At 39.5% G+C, this 14895-nt stretch overlaps 1 protein-coding gene across 1 annotated transcript in view; it reads right to left on the bottom strand.

Annotated features, from left to right (window-relative positions):
- Positions 1-6280: 6280 nt before the first annotated feature.
- Positions 6281-14895, bottom strand: part of si:dkey-34e4.1 (carboxyl-terminal PDZ ligand of neuronal nitric oxide synthase protein) — a 58851-nt gene continuing 50236 nt past the window's right edge. The window contains exon 11 of the mRNA XM_034122658.1: positions 6281-8364. Within this exon, the coding sequence (XP_033978549.1) occupies positions 7842-8364 (523 nt within the window). The 3' untranslated portion in view covers positions 6281-7841. The remainder of the gene's footprint in view (positions 8365-14895) is intronic.

Here is a 14895-nt window from a genome sequence, read left to right on the forward strand (position 1 = left end):
ATGATGTATTGTTGGATAAGCTAGCGTAACACAAATACAGACCCCACCTTTAAAAGCTACAGCATTGAAGTAACTGATTTAGATCAAATAATATAATATGAATGTTTCTGAAATGGGCTATTCTGCTTAAGGATTATTATTTGATGCTTATGCACCTTTACTTAAGCAAGATTGTCAGGACTTTTACTTGTAACACATACTTTTTCACACTGTACTGTTGCTCCTTTTACTAAAGAACTAAGCTATCCTTTACCATTGGCATCTTCTATCATTCTTGACTAACTTATTGCAAAAATAACAGTTCAAACTAAGACTTTGACACAAACTTTAAGTCTCTCAAACAAAGGATTATCAAATCAAATCCTTTTTTATTTTTAAGGCAAAGCAGCGGTTGAAGATAGGATAAGCTGGTGAGTGCAAGTGTAGCAGTTTATAAATATATATTTTCTCAGCGCAGTGAGTACTTCTCTCTCTGTCCACTTGTGTGAAGGCCTTGCTCAGCAGTTTGTCCAGATGGCAGATTAAAGGCAAGGTCACACACAGAAAGAGAAGGAGGATTTGAATGAAATGATTGTTCACTGCTGGAAGATATACAAGGGGGATGCTCCTCTAGAACATATTGACCTGTTGATAACCATGGGAAGAAGTCGCTGTAACACATTAATGCCACGACAAACATGGGAAAAAGAGTGGTGGTCACACTGCTAAGGCAGGGAGACGGGAGGCTAACGGAAAGCTGGTGAAAATGGAGCAAGGTAAGCTACATTTGTGCTTGTGGAGAGAATGACTCCTTATGGATGAATTCAGTCAACAACCATTTACAGGTTTAGCCAATTGTGAGGGTAAGTCAAAGCAAAAGAAAACGTCTACTTTTATAAAGTCTTTCTTTTGCATTTAGTGTAAACCAAATTGATGGGGAAACAATGCTGAATGAAGCAACATTACTGATCTAATGACAACATGACTTAAAGGTGGGGTATGTCATTTTGGAGAAACCAGCTCGAGTGCGCTAGAATTTGAAAATACACAACCGGAAGAAATCTGCCACTTCCTTACAGAGCCCCTCCTCCAACACACACGAACGCGCACATGACCAATGAGGGCACGAGATAAGTTTGTGCACAGATGGAAGGCTGACAGGCAGGTAGGCCATCCAGTTATTTTAGCCGGGCCGGCTCAGATGATTGGTCGTGCTTTTTACAGCGCTACGGCTTCCACAGATGACATTTTTGTATGGATTTATTGTCAAAGCATTTAATGTATTCATTGCTATCGGGATGTTAAGAGCATTCCATGGAATATAACAAAAAGTGTTTCTGAAATAAATTACATACCCCACCTTTAAGCTTGTATTTAATATATTATTATACTCATGTTCACTATTTTTGATCAGTTATGCCTGATAGAAGGTGCAGCTTAATCACCCCAAAACAGCGCTTTTGGCCACTTGGAGGCAGAGAAAACATTCTGTAAACACGATACTGACAAGTTATCTACTTTGTGCATTTTAATGTGCTGTAAAAACTTGATTCTGCTTCCAAACAATCGCAATTTTAGCATGTGGTCAATTATTTTACCAAGATTGGCTTCAATATTTCAAAATGTTCTTCTGCTAAATTAAAAAAAGAAACAGGAATGACCAACTCTTCCTTGTTGAGAAAATAGGATTACATTTCACGGGAAAAATGCCTGGCTGCAGAGACGCTGGGATGGAAGCTATGGGGCAAAAACAGCATCAAATAAAACTAATGAGTGATACGACAAAGGATATCTCCAAATCAAATAAGCAACATTTTGGAAATTAATTAGATTGAGGACTTTTTGTGAGGTGCAGCAAAAATGTATATTATGCTTGGGTGGTCTAACTACAACACTTCAATGTTTCACAAAAAGCAAATAAGCCAGGAGAACCGAGGCAAACCGGTAGAAATGTTATAACAAATGACAGTCTACTCCCACATTCAGAGGGACACTGCTTTGGGACAAGCTTTGAGAAAGCAAAGCATGTCTCATCAGATGGAATTATTCCAGTCATTCAAACTAAAATAATAATCCTGACATGCTAAACTATATTGAACATGGTGAACAACAGCATGCTGTTTTATCATTTTGAGCGTGCTGACATTTAGTAATATTTACCTGGTTAAAACATTTCAAAGTACAAAGTCAAGGATAAACTATAGGTCATGTGACAACACAGAGCGATAAACTGTGTGTGCTGCAGTTATCACACGAGGACTGTAACATGAGCAAAGTAAATGTTGGTTGCTGTTGAGTAAAATAACTTGTTATAGTATTTAATCATAAGCAAGCAAGTTAAATAAAATATTCATCTCACATAATCATCTAGCTCCCTGGTGGAGGTTGAAAGGTTGTAAAAACACAAACATAATCACAGAACAACAATGAGCCTATTACAAATATTAACACAACATTAATATTCTGTACCACAACCCATCCTCCCTAACAACATACCAAATGGTGCCAAACCTCCGACCCGTATCATCTTCCTCGCTCCTCCTCCTCCTCCTCCTCCTCCTCCTCCGGGGGGGTGGCTGCCAGTCGCCTGCAGCAGACCCACACTCAGAGCTGCCAGAGACCATACTGTGCTGTAAACCCATTTTCCTCACTTTCTGTACAAAAACATCAATTATCATTACCCTGAGACTCCCGCTGGATGTGTGGCTTCAACAAAATGATGTTTACATTGTTATTCAAACAATGAAAGAACAGTCATTTTCTCTGCATCGCCGAGACTTCTTCTGAATTCATACTCTTTTTCATCCAATATGTTGCTCTGTATGTGTGCTGTTCATGGCTGTTACTCTCCATTTTCTGAACATGTATTACTGGTATCTGCACCTTTTCTTGATGGCTACAAGTTGAGCGTGTGACATGGGCTATAAAGTATTTGGGGAAATATGCTAATATGCTTTTATAGCCGAGAGTAGGAGGAAAATATATAAAAGCTTTATTATATCTAATTTGTTATACTTTTACAAAAAGCAAAGTGGTACTAGAAGGGTACAGACCTCCACCAAGGCTGTTATAAGTACAACATAATTTATGCTCAATTTAATGAGTTCTACTTTGGACCATGCTTAACACTTCAAAACAAATCACGACAGTAGTTTTTCTCTGTAGTCCTGCTGAAAAACCAGATTTTTGTTACAGACATTCGTGTTAAAAATCTTCTATTGTCACTCTGCATAAAGCTAATGTTTCAAAACATGTTGCAGTCTTGCTTTAAAGGTCTCCTATCATGCTATTTTCAGGCATATATTATGGGTCTCAGATATATAGAAATATATAAAAAACATGTCTATGTGTTTTGCTCAAAATACCAAACAGATCATGCATGTTAGAAATCCCTCATATCCCTCTATTTCAGTCCTGTTAGAGAACAGGTTCTGGGTCCTTAGCATGAAAAAAAGGTGGAGCTAATGCCTGCTCAGAATTACCCGGCAGATACAGTACAGCTAAATGCTGCCGTGATTAAATGCCATATCATGTTCCAAACCACATCAAGGATTATTTCTGAAACAGTATGGAGCTCAAATGCTTTTTCTCTTGTCAGTTTACCACAAGGTGAGTTCCTTTTTTTATTTCCTGCTTTTTTTACACATGCTCTCTCCAGTACAGGTTAGCTCTGAGTGTTAGCGATGCTTGCTAATGTAAACAAAGACCATATAACGTCCAAAACACGTCAGGCATTGTTTCTGATAGAAACGTTCTGATAGTGCCGTGGGTCCACATTTCCGATATGACGTAATTTACGTCACATCGGACGCAAATCTGGATCAGCTCCGTTGTACCCCCGTTTTTAGAGATTTGGGTACGGAGGAAAAGAGAGGGTTTTGTTTTCTGACACTTTGTGAGTTCCCTGACACACAGGGGACACATATTTATGAGTAAAAGACATCAAAAAGTGCATTTTGCATGATAGATCCCCTTTAGGAGTGAAAATATTTACGGTCGACAAAAAAGTAATGTCTTTGGCTTTTTTTGTCAGCAGGAATACAGAAAAACAACTGGCCCGATTTGAATGAAACTGGGTGAAAAGGTGAATCATGGGTTGACCTTTGTTACAGGAGTTTACATAAACCAACTATACTTGGGCTCTTTGGGAGTCAACAGAAAAAGAACACACCTTTTGAGCTTTATCTCGTCTTCATCTCCTCCATGGTGGGCTTGTAAAGCAGCAGGTCTGAAACATCATCTCCTACACAGCGCTTGTCAACTAGCTGAACAAATTAGAGCAGTGTTACTTTCTCTGGGAAACTCCTGTTAGCTAAAAAAAAAAAAGCAAGAGCAAACATTACTTTCCAGTGTGGTCATCTTAAAAGTATATTTAGCTTTTGGAAAAGGCACGGTTGTATAAGATCTCTTAGAACAAACACTCTTCAGAACTTGGCTGACCTTTTTGGGCAGCATGTAAAAGCAGTATTACTTCTCCTTCACTGGACTTCAGAGGGAAAACATTTCTGTGGAAAGGAAATGGTTTGAACCCGGGAGGTGTTGTGTTCCTCCAGGGCCCGGCTCCAGACATGCCTCACCCAAAGCTCTCACACTGAGGAACTTGTATCCCCCTTTTTAAGAAGAGGAGAGAAAGAACAACTGCAGTATTAACCTCTACAAATACTTGTTTCAAAGAGAGATAAATGTCAGCAAAATCTAAATGTTAGACTGAAGATGTAATTAGCAGACGCTCATGTTGTTTCTTACGCACAGTCCCACCTCTGTTCTGTTATTCCTAGCTCCATCTGGCCGACACCACTGTTTACATATCTGAGAGACTGTTCCTCAGAGCCAGGATGACATTCAGAGGAAGGACTCAGAGAGACTGGGCTGCTCTACTCAGTCCGAAGCATTTCTGTTTGGTATAAATCACCCGTACATCAAATCAAACACACAAATACCTATACATATCATTCTTTCTCTCAACTGATTTAATTTGTATCATATTCATGAATTCTAATTATTCAGAGGATTTTAAAAAACACCTTTTAGGCAAATCTGACTTTTTAAAATTTAAATCTGACTTTTTAACATTGGTTTTACCATTCTATGCCATATCAATCTGCTATTTCCTGTAAAATAAACATCGTAAAACTTGCAGAAACTATGACAAAACTACTCAACATCTAATCAAATAATATTTAATGTAAAACATTTTTAAATATGTTATTATTATTGAACCAAAATTGAGTCGATTAAGTTCAGTACTCTAAATGATGAAATGAGGCAGCTTAATCTGTAACATTATATTGATAACACTTATTGTTCTTCCTTAATGTGCTATACTGTAGGAGTGCACACTAAGTAATAGCAAAGAAAACTGAACATGTTTGATATTACTACAACTATGGTATATGTTTGTCTTAGAACAATTCAACTTGTGTACCACGTCTTTCAGAACTAGCCTGTAGTGCTCTGCCTTTTTTTAACAATTTGCAATTGTCTACAAGCAAAAAGAAAATCTGTCGTCTTATATGAATTTCCGCTGGCTGCCATATGAGTCTGTGATCAACGGCCTCAGACACACACAGCTTTGATCACTGGCTACAAAGACTGAAGACGTTTCTGCAGCATTAATAGGCGCATAAATGGACGATGGCCATCTTCTTAAAGAATCGATGTAAAGCCAAGTCTGAGTCAAGCTGTGATCTGGGTTGATGGCAGATCACAGGTTGGCATCGAAGGCCACGTCTCTCCTGAGAGAAAGAACAAGAGAGCAGGGGAGACGCTCTGCTTTCCTCAACTGCACGGACATCTTGCATTATTGATGATCCAGTGGGAGAAGTTGAAAGAGGGCGTGAAGTACCACGCACTTCAACAACTCTCCCGTTTAGCCTGTGCCTCGGGTGGTGTTTACACTCCTGAGATCTCGGAGTCTTCTTGGAGCTGGAGGATTTCCTTTTTTTCCGTTTCTCATTACTGCTTCCCACTAAACACATTGAGCTTGCAGTCACCTGAGAGAGCCTCTACGCTCGGGGAGAAACAGCTCGGCTTCAAAAGACACATTGGAGCAGAACAACTCGGAGAGAGTGACAGAAAGTCTCTACAATGTTACGCATGTGGGAAATACATGAATATCTAATGCCAATGTGATAATGAATGCAGAGTAAAGGGAAAGAGGAGGAGAGCGTGTTCCCATTCAGATTTAAATACTTTAGAATTTTCTCCATATCCAGCAGAAAACACCAGAGTGTGATTTTGCAAATATACTCTGGATTCAGTTTAGTAGCAAGAAAGAAAACAAGTGCGAAAGTACTTCAACTATTCCTCTTTATTATTATTTTCTTCCACGTGTTATTGCTGTTTTAGCTTCCTGCCTCATGCGATGGTGAGAAAAGCCGCGTTTCTGGGTGTTAAAAGCTTGGCCTCTGGGCGTTTAACACCTGCACCGTCACACCGGCCCTCTTATCTCCTGCACTGCTTTTCCTCTCCTATCCATTTATTATTTCTTCTACCTGTCAAGGGTTAGACCTGCGCTCAATTGACTAAAACACTTTACAGTCAAATCTTGCCACATGCATGTACATTCAAATAAAATAGCTTATTTGATCAAACACAAGCAGTAAATGATTACTTTCATTATCTGCCAATCATTTTCTTGTGGTTTTTTAACACTTAATCCATGAAATATATTCAGAGAAAATAAAAAATTAGCCAAAAATTCAAGTAATTTTGACATTTGAAAAGCTAAAACTAGTATGTTTTGGGGCATTTGTGCCTAAAGTCGGACTTTAATCCGACCAATTTGTCTTACAGTAGATTAATTGTCTTTAATAACGACTTATTGACTAATAGTTGTAGCTCTATACCGATATACGTATATATAAAATGTCAGCTTAATTGATCCCTCTTAATGAAACATTTAGCTGGTGCTTCAGGATTTCTCAAATTGAGGCAGTGCGAGAAAATCTATCTGCCAAGCTGTCTTTCTCCAAGGCCCTCTGTGATTGCCCAATTATCGTCCCATTGTGTGTGGGGGTGCATTTAATAACCCACTCTCCACACTGACACATGTGCAATACAAAGCTTTCCTGCATGATTTTTGAGGGTTTGTCTTCCCACTTTGTTGTTTCTCACAACTAAAATATCATAAATTAAATGCTTTTGAAGGATTACAACCATCCTAAATACAAAATCTATTCGTATATGGCATTTATTTTCTGATTTAAAGCATGCAAGTCAAAATCAAATTAAAATACAAGTAGCTCAAAACATTCCTAAACCATCTCAACTCTGAATGAAAACTAAACACCCACACAGCCACAAATTGATGTGCATAAATAAAAACACTGCTTACTTCTATCCTCTCTTTTTCTTTTATCCTGACTTTCTGTTTCTTTTCTTTCCCTCCATACTCGGGTCCGGTGCTTTTCAGAAGGCGAGGCTTATCCCAACATCCCTGTGATCACTCTGTGAAATCTGCAGAAAACAATATTTCCCACAATAGTTTGCACCACAGCAGAAGCATCATACAAAATAACACTAAGGTAGACTACTAGCAAAAATAAAATGTGTTCCCTTTACTTTCTAACGTACATGTGACCTTAACAGTGCAAGAATTGCTACATGTATTCTGCTTAACATTCTAGTCACTAAAAAGTAAAATAAGATTAGAATTCATTACAAAAATACTAAATCTGTCCATTGGCTAATAATTTATACAATAGATTATTCATCATTAACTGGTATATGCTATGTTTGGACTGTGTCAAAGTGGACGGAATAATGAAAGGTCCTGATGTGGAGCCCAGTGCAAAGAGAAGAGGGTCTGACAGGAAGTATTGCATTAAGAGTTGATTGATACGTGAGGGGTCTTGGTCCTCCTAACTCCTCTGAGGGACGCTGAGCTCCTCCTGGCTGATGTCCAGCAGCTCGTCCTCGGAGAAGCTGATGTGAAGGCAGGTGTCGTTCATGGGGGGGGAGAAGGGCGGAAGGTGGTCGTTAGTGTCCGGGTGTGAGGTGGGATCAGCAGGGTACGACTCTGAGGAGAAGAGATCATTTCTGTCCTCCAGGGGACTGTCGCAGCCGCTCGAGGCCGTTAGAAACGTCCCGCGGTCACCGAACAAGTCGTCGTCGTCGCGTAAAGGAGACAGCAGCGACTTGGTTTCGGACCGGACCCCCGAGTCCTCGCTGGCCGAGCAGGAGCTGCTCTCGCCGTTACAGAGGGAGTGGAAGTCTGCGGAGCACAGGGAGCTGGGGGTGATGTCCGGGAAGGAGAGGCTGCTGCTGCTGCTAGGGGCCCCGTCGTTAGCCGTGACCTCCCCGGAGCCCGGAGAGAAGGTCCTGCTGGAGCGCTTCCGGATCATGGAGGGCGGAGGGTCCAGTTTAGGGATCGTCTGTTTATATCTGCCAGAGAGGGAACAGAGGGGGGAGGGTTAGGGAAGTCGGACAAGATGCCACAAATTCAAATCAGTGGCATGATCATATTGGAACACAGCATGGCTAAGGAACATTGAACAAGAAGCCTGGAATAGGGGCCCCTTCAACCCCCCTTTTATGGATGTTTACGGGATCATAATTATGTCATTGGATTGTAAAGACACCCAACAAATAAGCAAAGATACTGTAGCTTAATATTGCTGTTTGACATAATTTCAGACTACACCAAATATATTAAAAAGGTCTGTCTTAAAGTGTGTCTCAGTTGTTGTCTCGGGGAGACTGGTAAAAACGGTTGAATTAGCCAAAACGACATTATCTTTGAACACCATCTTTAACAATATCACACACATTTACACACATTATTAATGATTCAATCTTCAGAATTGACTGTATTTCCAATGTTGATTCATTGGAAATACATCACCTTGGTTTGCTAAATAAATAAATGTACCTCATCTATCCACTTCCATTCTGAGCCTCTCTTTAAACTGTTTGGCTGAGATCGACTGCAACACGTCTTTCGGTTTATTAAAAGCAATATTTATTCTACAGTATTGCCGTTTGTATTATTCCTTATTTAATACAAGAGCATAATAACAGCTTGTCAGACTTTTCCCCATCATGGATAAATGATATAGCTATATAAATGCTTATATTAAAAGGCTTTGAATCTGCGATTAGGCCTGACAAAGTGCTTTGAAAACACAAGCGCAGGTGATATATACTTATATAACGTAAATACTGTAAGAAAGAAATCTGATTCTGAATATTTATATATATGTATATTCAGGTCTAGCACTATAAACTCCTTCGTTGTCCACGTTATAATAATACAGATTTCTCTCCACTGTACATGAGAATCAGTCTACAGCCAGTTTTCCTCTCCATCAATCACATTATTACCCCATTAACCTGAGACGTTCTGTGACGCGAGCTGTTACTAGACAAAGCAGAAACTCTCTCCTTCTCCCTGCTCCTGCTGTTCCTGCTGTCTGAGGACTTATCTACATCCCACAGCTCCCCCAATGAGAAAGAGAGAGGAGCGAGGGAAGAAAGGGAGCCACAGAGTGTGGGGGTAAGGAAGCGATTAAAGAGCTGCAGGCTTTCCCCTCCTCACACCAGAAATAGCTACACTGCAGTGTCTCTGAATGCAACACAGAAAATCCACGACAAGCACCAGCTCCCACAACCACACACAATTACAGTCATTGTGTTGGCAATGAGGCCCAACACACATTTGCTAACAAGCCTCACTTCCTCCCGGACTCCACCCATCTACATTATATTGCTAGATGCTAACTTTGTTCCCCCGTGAAATCCAGTCTGCGGCTGAATCCTGCTCTCTAATGAACTTATGCGATGTGCCGATGTCTCTACTGTCTCTGTTTCTGTACGGATGGGTGTTGATAGCTGCAGTAATGACAGACTCGTTATAATGGCGCAGGGAAACCATCACCAGAGATAATCATACACTATTTCCCCGGCGAACAAAAGGAGAAGCACAGAGCATTGTGGGGGAGAAGTCAAGTTCACTAACTCCAAGGTCACCGGAAGCATCAGTGGTTTTTATTAGCCTCGGCCCTTAGGATGACAATGTGATACAACACTGTGGTGCAAACTGAAATATGGCAACCACTACTGTTTGGATTTTAATTAAATGTTGTTCAGACATTCATTGTTCCTACTGACTTCCTGGACTTCATGAGGCGGATGTTTTTGATTTTAAATTCAAAATCTTTTGGATGGATTAACATAAATCAATGGTGCGAAATCCACATTTCTTTCATGATTCCTGTGATTTCCCCTCTAGTGCCTTCAGCAGATCAAAGTTTCCCTTTTCCTGAGAAATACTTTAAAAGGCTCTATTGTATTTTTGGGGATTATTTCTTTACTGTAGTGTGCTATATAGGTTTCTGTGCATGTAAATGTCTAACTGGAATATTTTAGCGCACTGACACACTGTGTTGCATAACTAATGAGGTATGTAAGAATATTTGGCATTGCATTTTAGAGCTAATTAATGTCAATTACACGTGTGCTTTTAAAGCCAACGCCTGTGAAAACAGACTGAAATATAAAAATATTCAACAGCTAGTACATACTAGCAAAGATGCTTCTTGATAAATGAAAATATACTCTTTTAAATATTACAATTTATGGCCCACAGTCTGCATTATGACAGCCTTGGATACATGTACTGTTTTCTCCGCTGGAGCAACTGTTTCTTTGAGGCTTTCAAAGATAAACCGCCCAGTCTGAATTGTGATGCAGCTTTGGTTTCTTGTGCTGTTCTCTCTCTGTGTGTGCTGCCAGGTTTGAGGATGAATTTGCAGCTGGATCAAGGAGCAGGCTGCTCTCATTATCATAACTTTGACTCAGCACTCCTCTCTCTGTCACACTGACACCCCACACACCTCCCTGCCTTATCTCTCTCGTCTGTGTCTTCCCTTAGTGTTCTACCTCTGCCTTTTATAACTTCATAGTTGTCTTTCCATCCATCTCTCTTTTCCCTTTGGTTTTACGTCCCACATTCTTTTATTATCACACAGATATTTGACAAACAAGAAGGCAACTTGACAAAAAGGTAGATAATACCTACTTTCTTTAAGAATTTAAACCATACTTGTGAAATTGTGGATGTCTTTCCAAGAGATTAAGAGTATGCATGATCATAAAAGCCATACAATCCCAGACATATTGGATTTCTTGCTGTGACTGGGTGATTTTATGTTGCCTACAAACTTTATTAAACCCCTGTCTGTCTTCTGATAGAACTGAATATTTCCTCAGTAAATGTACAAGCAGCTCTCTTACTGCCAGTGTGGGACTGATAGGAACGACCCACAGTGCTCATTAGTCCCTCATCTTGTGCTCACTGTAGCAGGTTGTCAGACTAAAAGAGATGATTAGGCCATTTTACGACAGCTGCTCACGTACACTTTACATTACTGCTGAGGAATGTCTAAATGGCCCGTGGCTTCAGTTCATTTCAGCGCGGAATACAAAATGGACTTCCAGAGACTTGACATTTACTAGAAATACTGTATGCAATCCATCAGGGAGAAATGTATGGGGTTTTCTTGCTCAAAGTAAGATTATTTTGTTTAGTGGAAATGCAGTTTAAGATACATTATTTCATGTCTTTCAGGTTTTTAAGTTATAATTTTGTTTCAAAATACAGTCACTAAATGTACTCAAAGCAGTGTTCATTTCTAAAGAAGAATGTTGACTCATCGGGTCATCACTTACGACTCTTAAATAACTAAAATAGGGCAATGACATGTCAAGACAAAACTCGATTCAACACCAACTGTGTACTATTGTAGATAGCTTTAAGTTATAGTTTATAATATGATAACAGAGCATGGGATAACGAAAAACAAAGGGATCATTTTAACTACATTAAAATGAACCGAAATGTTCAATATAATCTGATGACTAAGTATACTAAAATAGCTACTAACTAAGGAACTAATAAGGCAAAGACTTGTAGTCAAATGTAACTAGAATGGATGAGTTTGATTGAATAAGATAAAAACTGACAAGGACATCTAACTCAGGACTAAGACTTGGTAAATGTGAGATCTCTGATGGCGTTTGCCTGAGGCTGTAAAACGTTTGCCTGAGGCTGTAAAACTGTCATTTGGTCAGACTCAGTAAAGAAACACATGCACATGACACCAAACACACACTCACACTTAAATACAACAAAACCTCCCGTGTAACACAGTGAGAGCAGACAGGTGCATCCTAGGTATTCTCCTCTGCCTCTGAAGTGACAGCTTTACTGTTCAGGTGGAACCTCCACTGACAAGATAATAGCAAATACTGACAGGAATATTTCTCCTAAGTGTGCGAAACAAAACAAGTGCTCACAGTCTTGCAAAAGTGCATAAATCACAGACAGAGCTGCCGTGCATTACACATGTGTGGCTCCCTGATTACCTCCTAAATGGAGGAGAGATTATGCAGTCATTAGCAGAGAGAATCACGGGTGAGCCCTGAACATGAACCAGCAAACACCCACACTGTTCACCACCACATGCCCAGTACACAGTCCACATGCTGGATGTCATGAAAATACTCACATAGAGGGAGGAGAAGGGGCAGAAAGAGGAAGAGGAGGAGAGGAAGGGGCTTAGGCAGTGGCAGAGCTCTAGGGACAAGTAGGCTGGTGCATGGGAGTGGGCAATGAGCTATGCACTGACAAAACTAAACCGTTGACTTTAATTAAAAGTATAATGCCAGCAGATTTCTCATAACTGTATTAGGTTAGTTGAGAGCAATAATATTAGGTTTGAATACAAATGTTAGGTTCAACTTAATAACATTGCTTTGATCTAACCTAATACAGTTATGTGAAATCTGTTGACATAATACATTGAATTAAAGTCAACGTTTCAGCTTTTCAGTGTGGGTTTAAGAAAGCCTGTCGTGTGGGAGTTATTTAGGTTTTTTTTTTTTTGTGTGTTTGACTGACGGGGAAATGAGGGGTGGTTAGAGGAGGAAGAGGAAGAGCAGGAGAGGGTCCTCACACCTGTACCGAAGAGAGGCAACAGTTAGAGTACAGAGGAGCACCACACTATGTCAGGGAAAAGGGAATTAAAAAGCTTACTGTATGTCAGTCATTCTGCACATTTTAGCACATTTAAATTACTATGTGTAGGATTTTATACAACTAAAACAGATTTGACAATTGAATACTACAAGGTGACGCAGTTGCAATGGAGAAATCGGCAGTATGAGGATGAAATTGAAGTGGTATACACAATTCAAAATGCTGTGAAGGTGTATACAAAACACTATGCTAGTGCTACAAAAACATAGGGCTGCAATCTGACAATTGCTTTGTACATTATTAGTTATAGTTTCCTCTATTAAGTGTCCACCCCAGTTTCTCAAAGTCCATGGAGAAGTCTTTACAAGTCTTGTTTCGTTAGTCCTACCAAATTCTAACCAAATTATACTCAGTTTAATATGATCGAAAGAAATAAGCAGCAAACCTCAATATTTGATAGGTAGAAAACCACATTTGTGCCATTTTTACATGAAGAACTACTTTAATCATCATGTATCATCATTACAGCTCATCAACAATCTTTTAAAATATAACAACATTGTTAATGCAAATTCTTTTTTTGTTTTGTTAAAACCACAAAATCTTAAGCTGCTGCTTCCAATATTACCATACATTATTATTGACATAAGATAATTGGTATGTGGTTGTTTTGATTGAAAAGGGACACAGGCCCTTGTTTTATAACAACAAGTTTTTTAAATGAAATAACCAGATATATCGAAGCTTGATTACGACTAAGATGAATCAAACCAGGGCTTTCAAAAATTGGAAAATATTCAGCAGAACGTAGTTAATTGGCGAAAACATAATTATTTACGGTCATTGATGTCATTGCTTCACTTTCTTTGTTAGAGATGTGTCAGACTACACTGCCAGAACGTATTCAATGTTGCATGAAAATCAATAAAGAGGCAAACGCGGCAAAGGTGTTAAGGAAAATTAAAAAGGAACCCCCCTCTGTGTCTGCAAAACAAATGACTCATAATCACAGCATGCTGATTTACTTCAACATTCAACACATAGGAATAACTCAGGCAATCAGGACGCTAGCAGGAAATAACAGCACAACACTTTCTTATTTAAATAACAACCAGTGGGAGCTGATCAACAGGTGGAGAAAAAAGGGAACATCTCTGTGTTCCTGTTTAGTCATGTCTAAAATCATTTCCACTGTGAGATAGACATAAGTAGGAGGTTTGATCTCAGGAGAGACACTGGGCCTTTGGGAAAGCGTCTTGCTTTGGTAAAGAAATGAACACAGCACATTAGAGAGATGTGTGTGTGGGATGGTTAAGTGTGTGGATGAACATGAGAGTATACCAGGACCCGCAAAGTGACTACAAAACCTTTTTTTAAATCAAACAATTGAATCCTAAAGCCTGACAAAGTCCCTGTCGAACATGCAGTGTAGCAGAGTCAGGCTTGCAGACGCCTGCAAACATGGTCAATTAAACTCATATCACATCGCTGCAATCAAATTACGACGATCTCTCATGATGTTGATGATGAAGATGGAAAACAATGAAGCATACGGGGGAGGAAGAAGACTGGCAGATAGGTCAGGAAATGTGATTATGCAACATACAATACTGTCAGAGAGAAGGAGAGCAGTCCATAGCATAGCAGAGGAAAGCATGACTCACTGGTGAATAATTTATAGTCCGGTGTTCTTATAGTCACCATATGTGTTTGTTTTTGCCCTGTGTGGGCACGCTGCTGGTTTAAGATACAAGTCTCTGAGGATTGCCATGTTGGTAAAGACAGAAATATCTCAATGAATACTGGATACATCGCTCTGCAACACATTTATACAGATATTTATGTGAATAGGATTTCTCTGACAGATTTTATTTATAGAAGGACAATTCTGAATATATGTAGCGTAGCTTTGAATGAAATATCTCAATAACTTCTGG

Source organism: Trematomus bernacchii, unplaced genomic scaffold (assembly GCF_902827165.1).
Source record: "Trematomus bernacchii unplaced genomic scaffold, fTreBer1.1, whole genome shotgun sequence".
NCBI classification, from domain to species: Eukaryota; Metazoa; Chordata; class Actinopteri; order Perciformes; family Nototheniidae; genus Trematomus; species Trematomus bernacchii.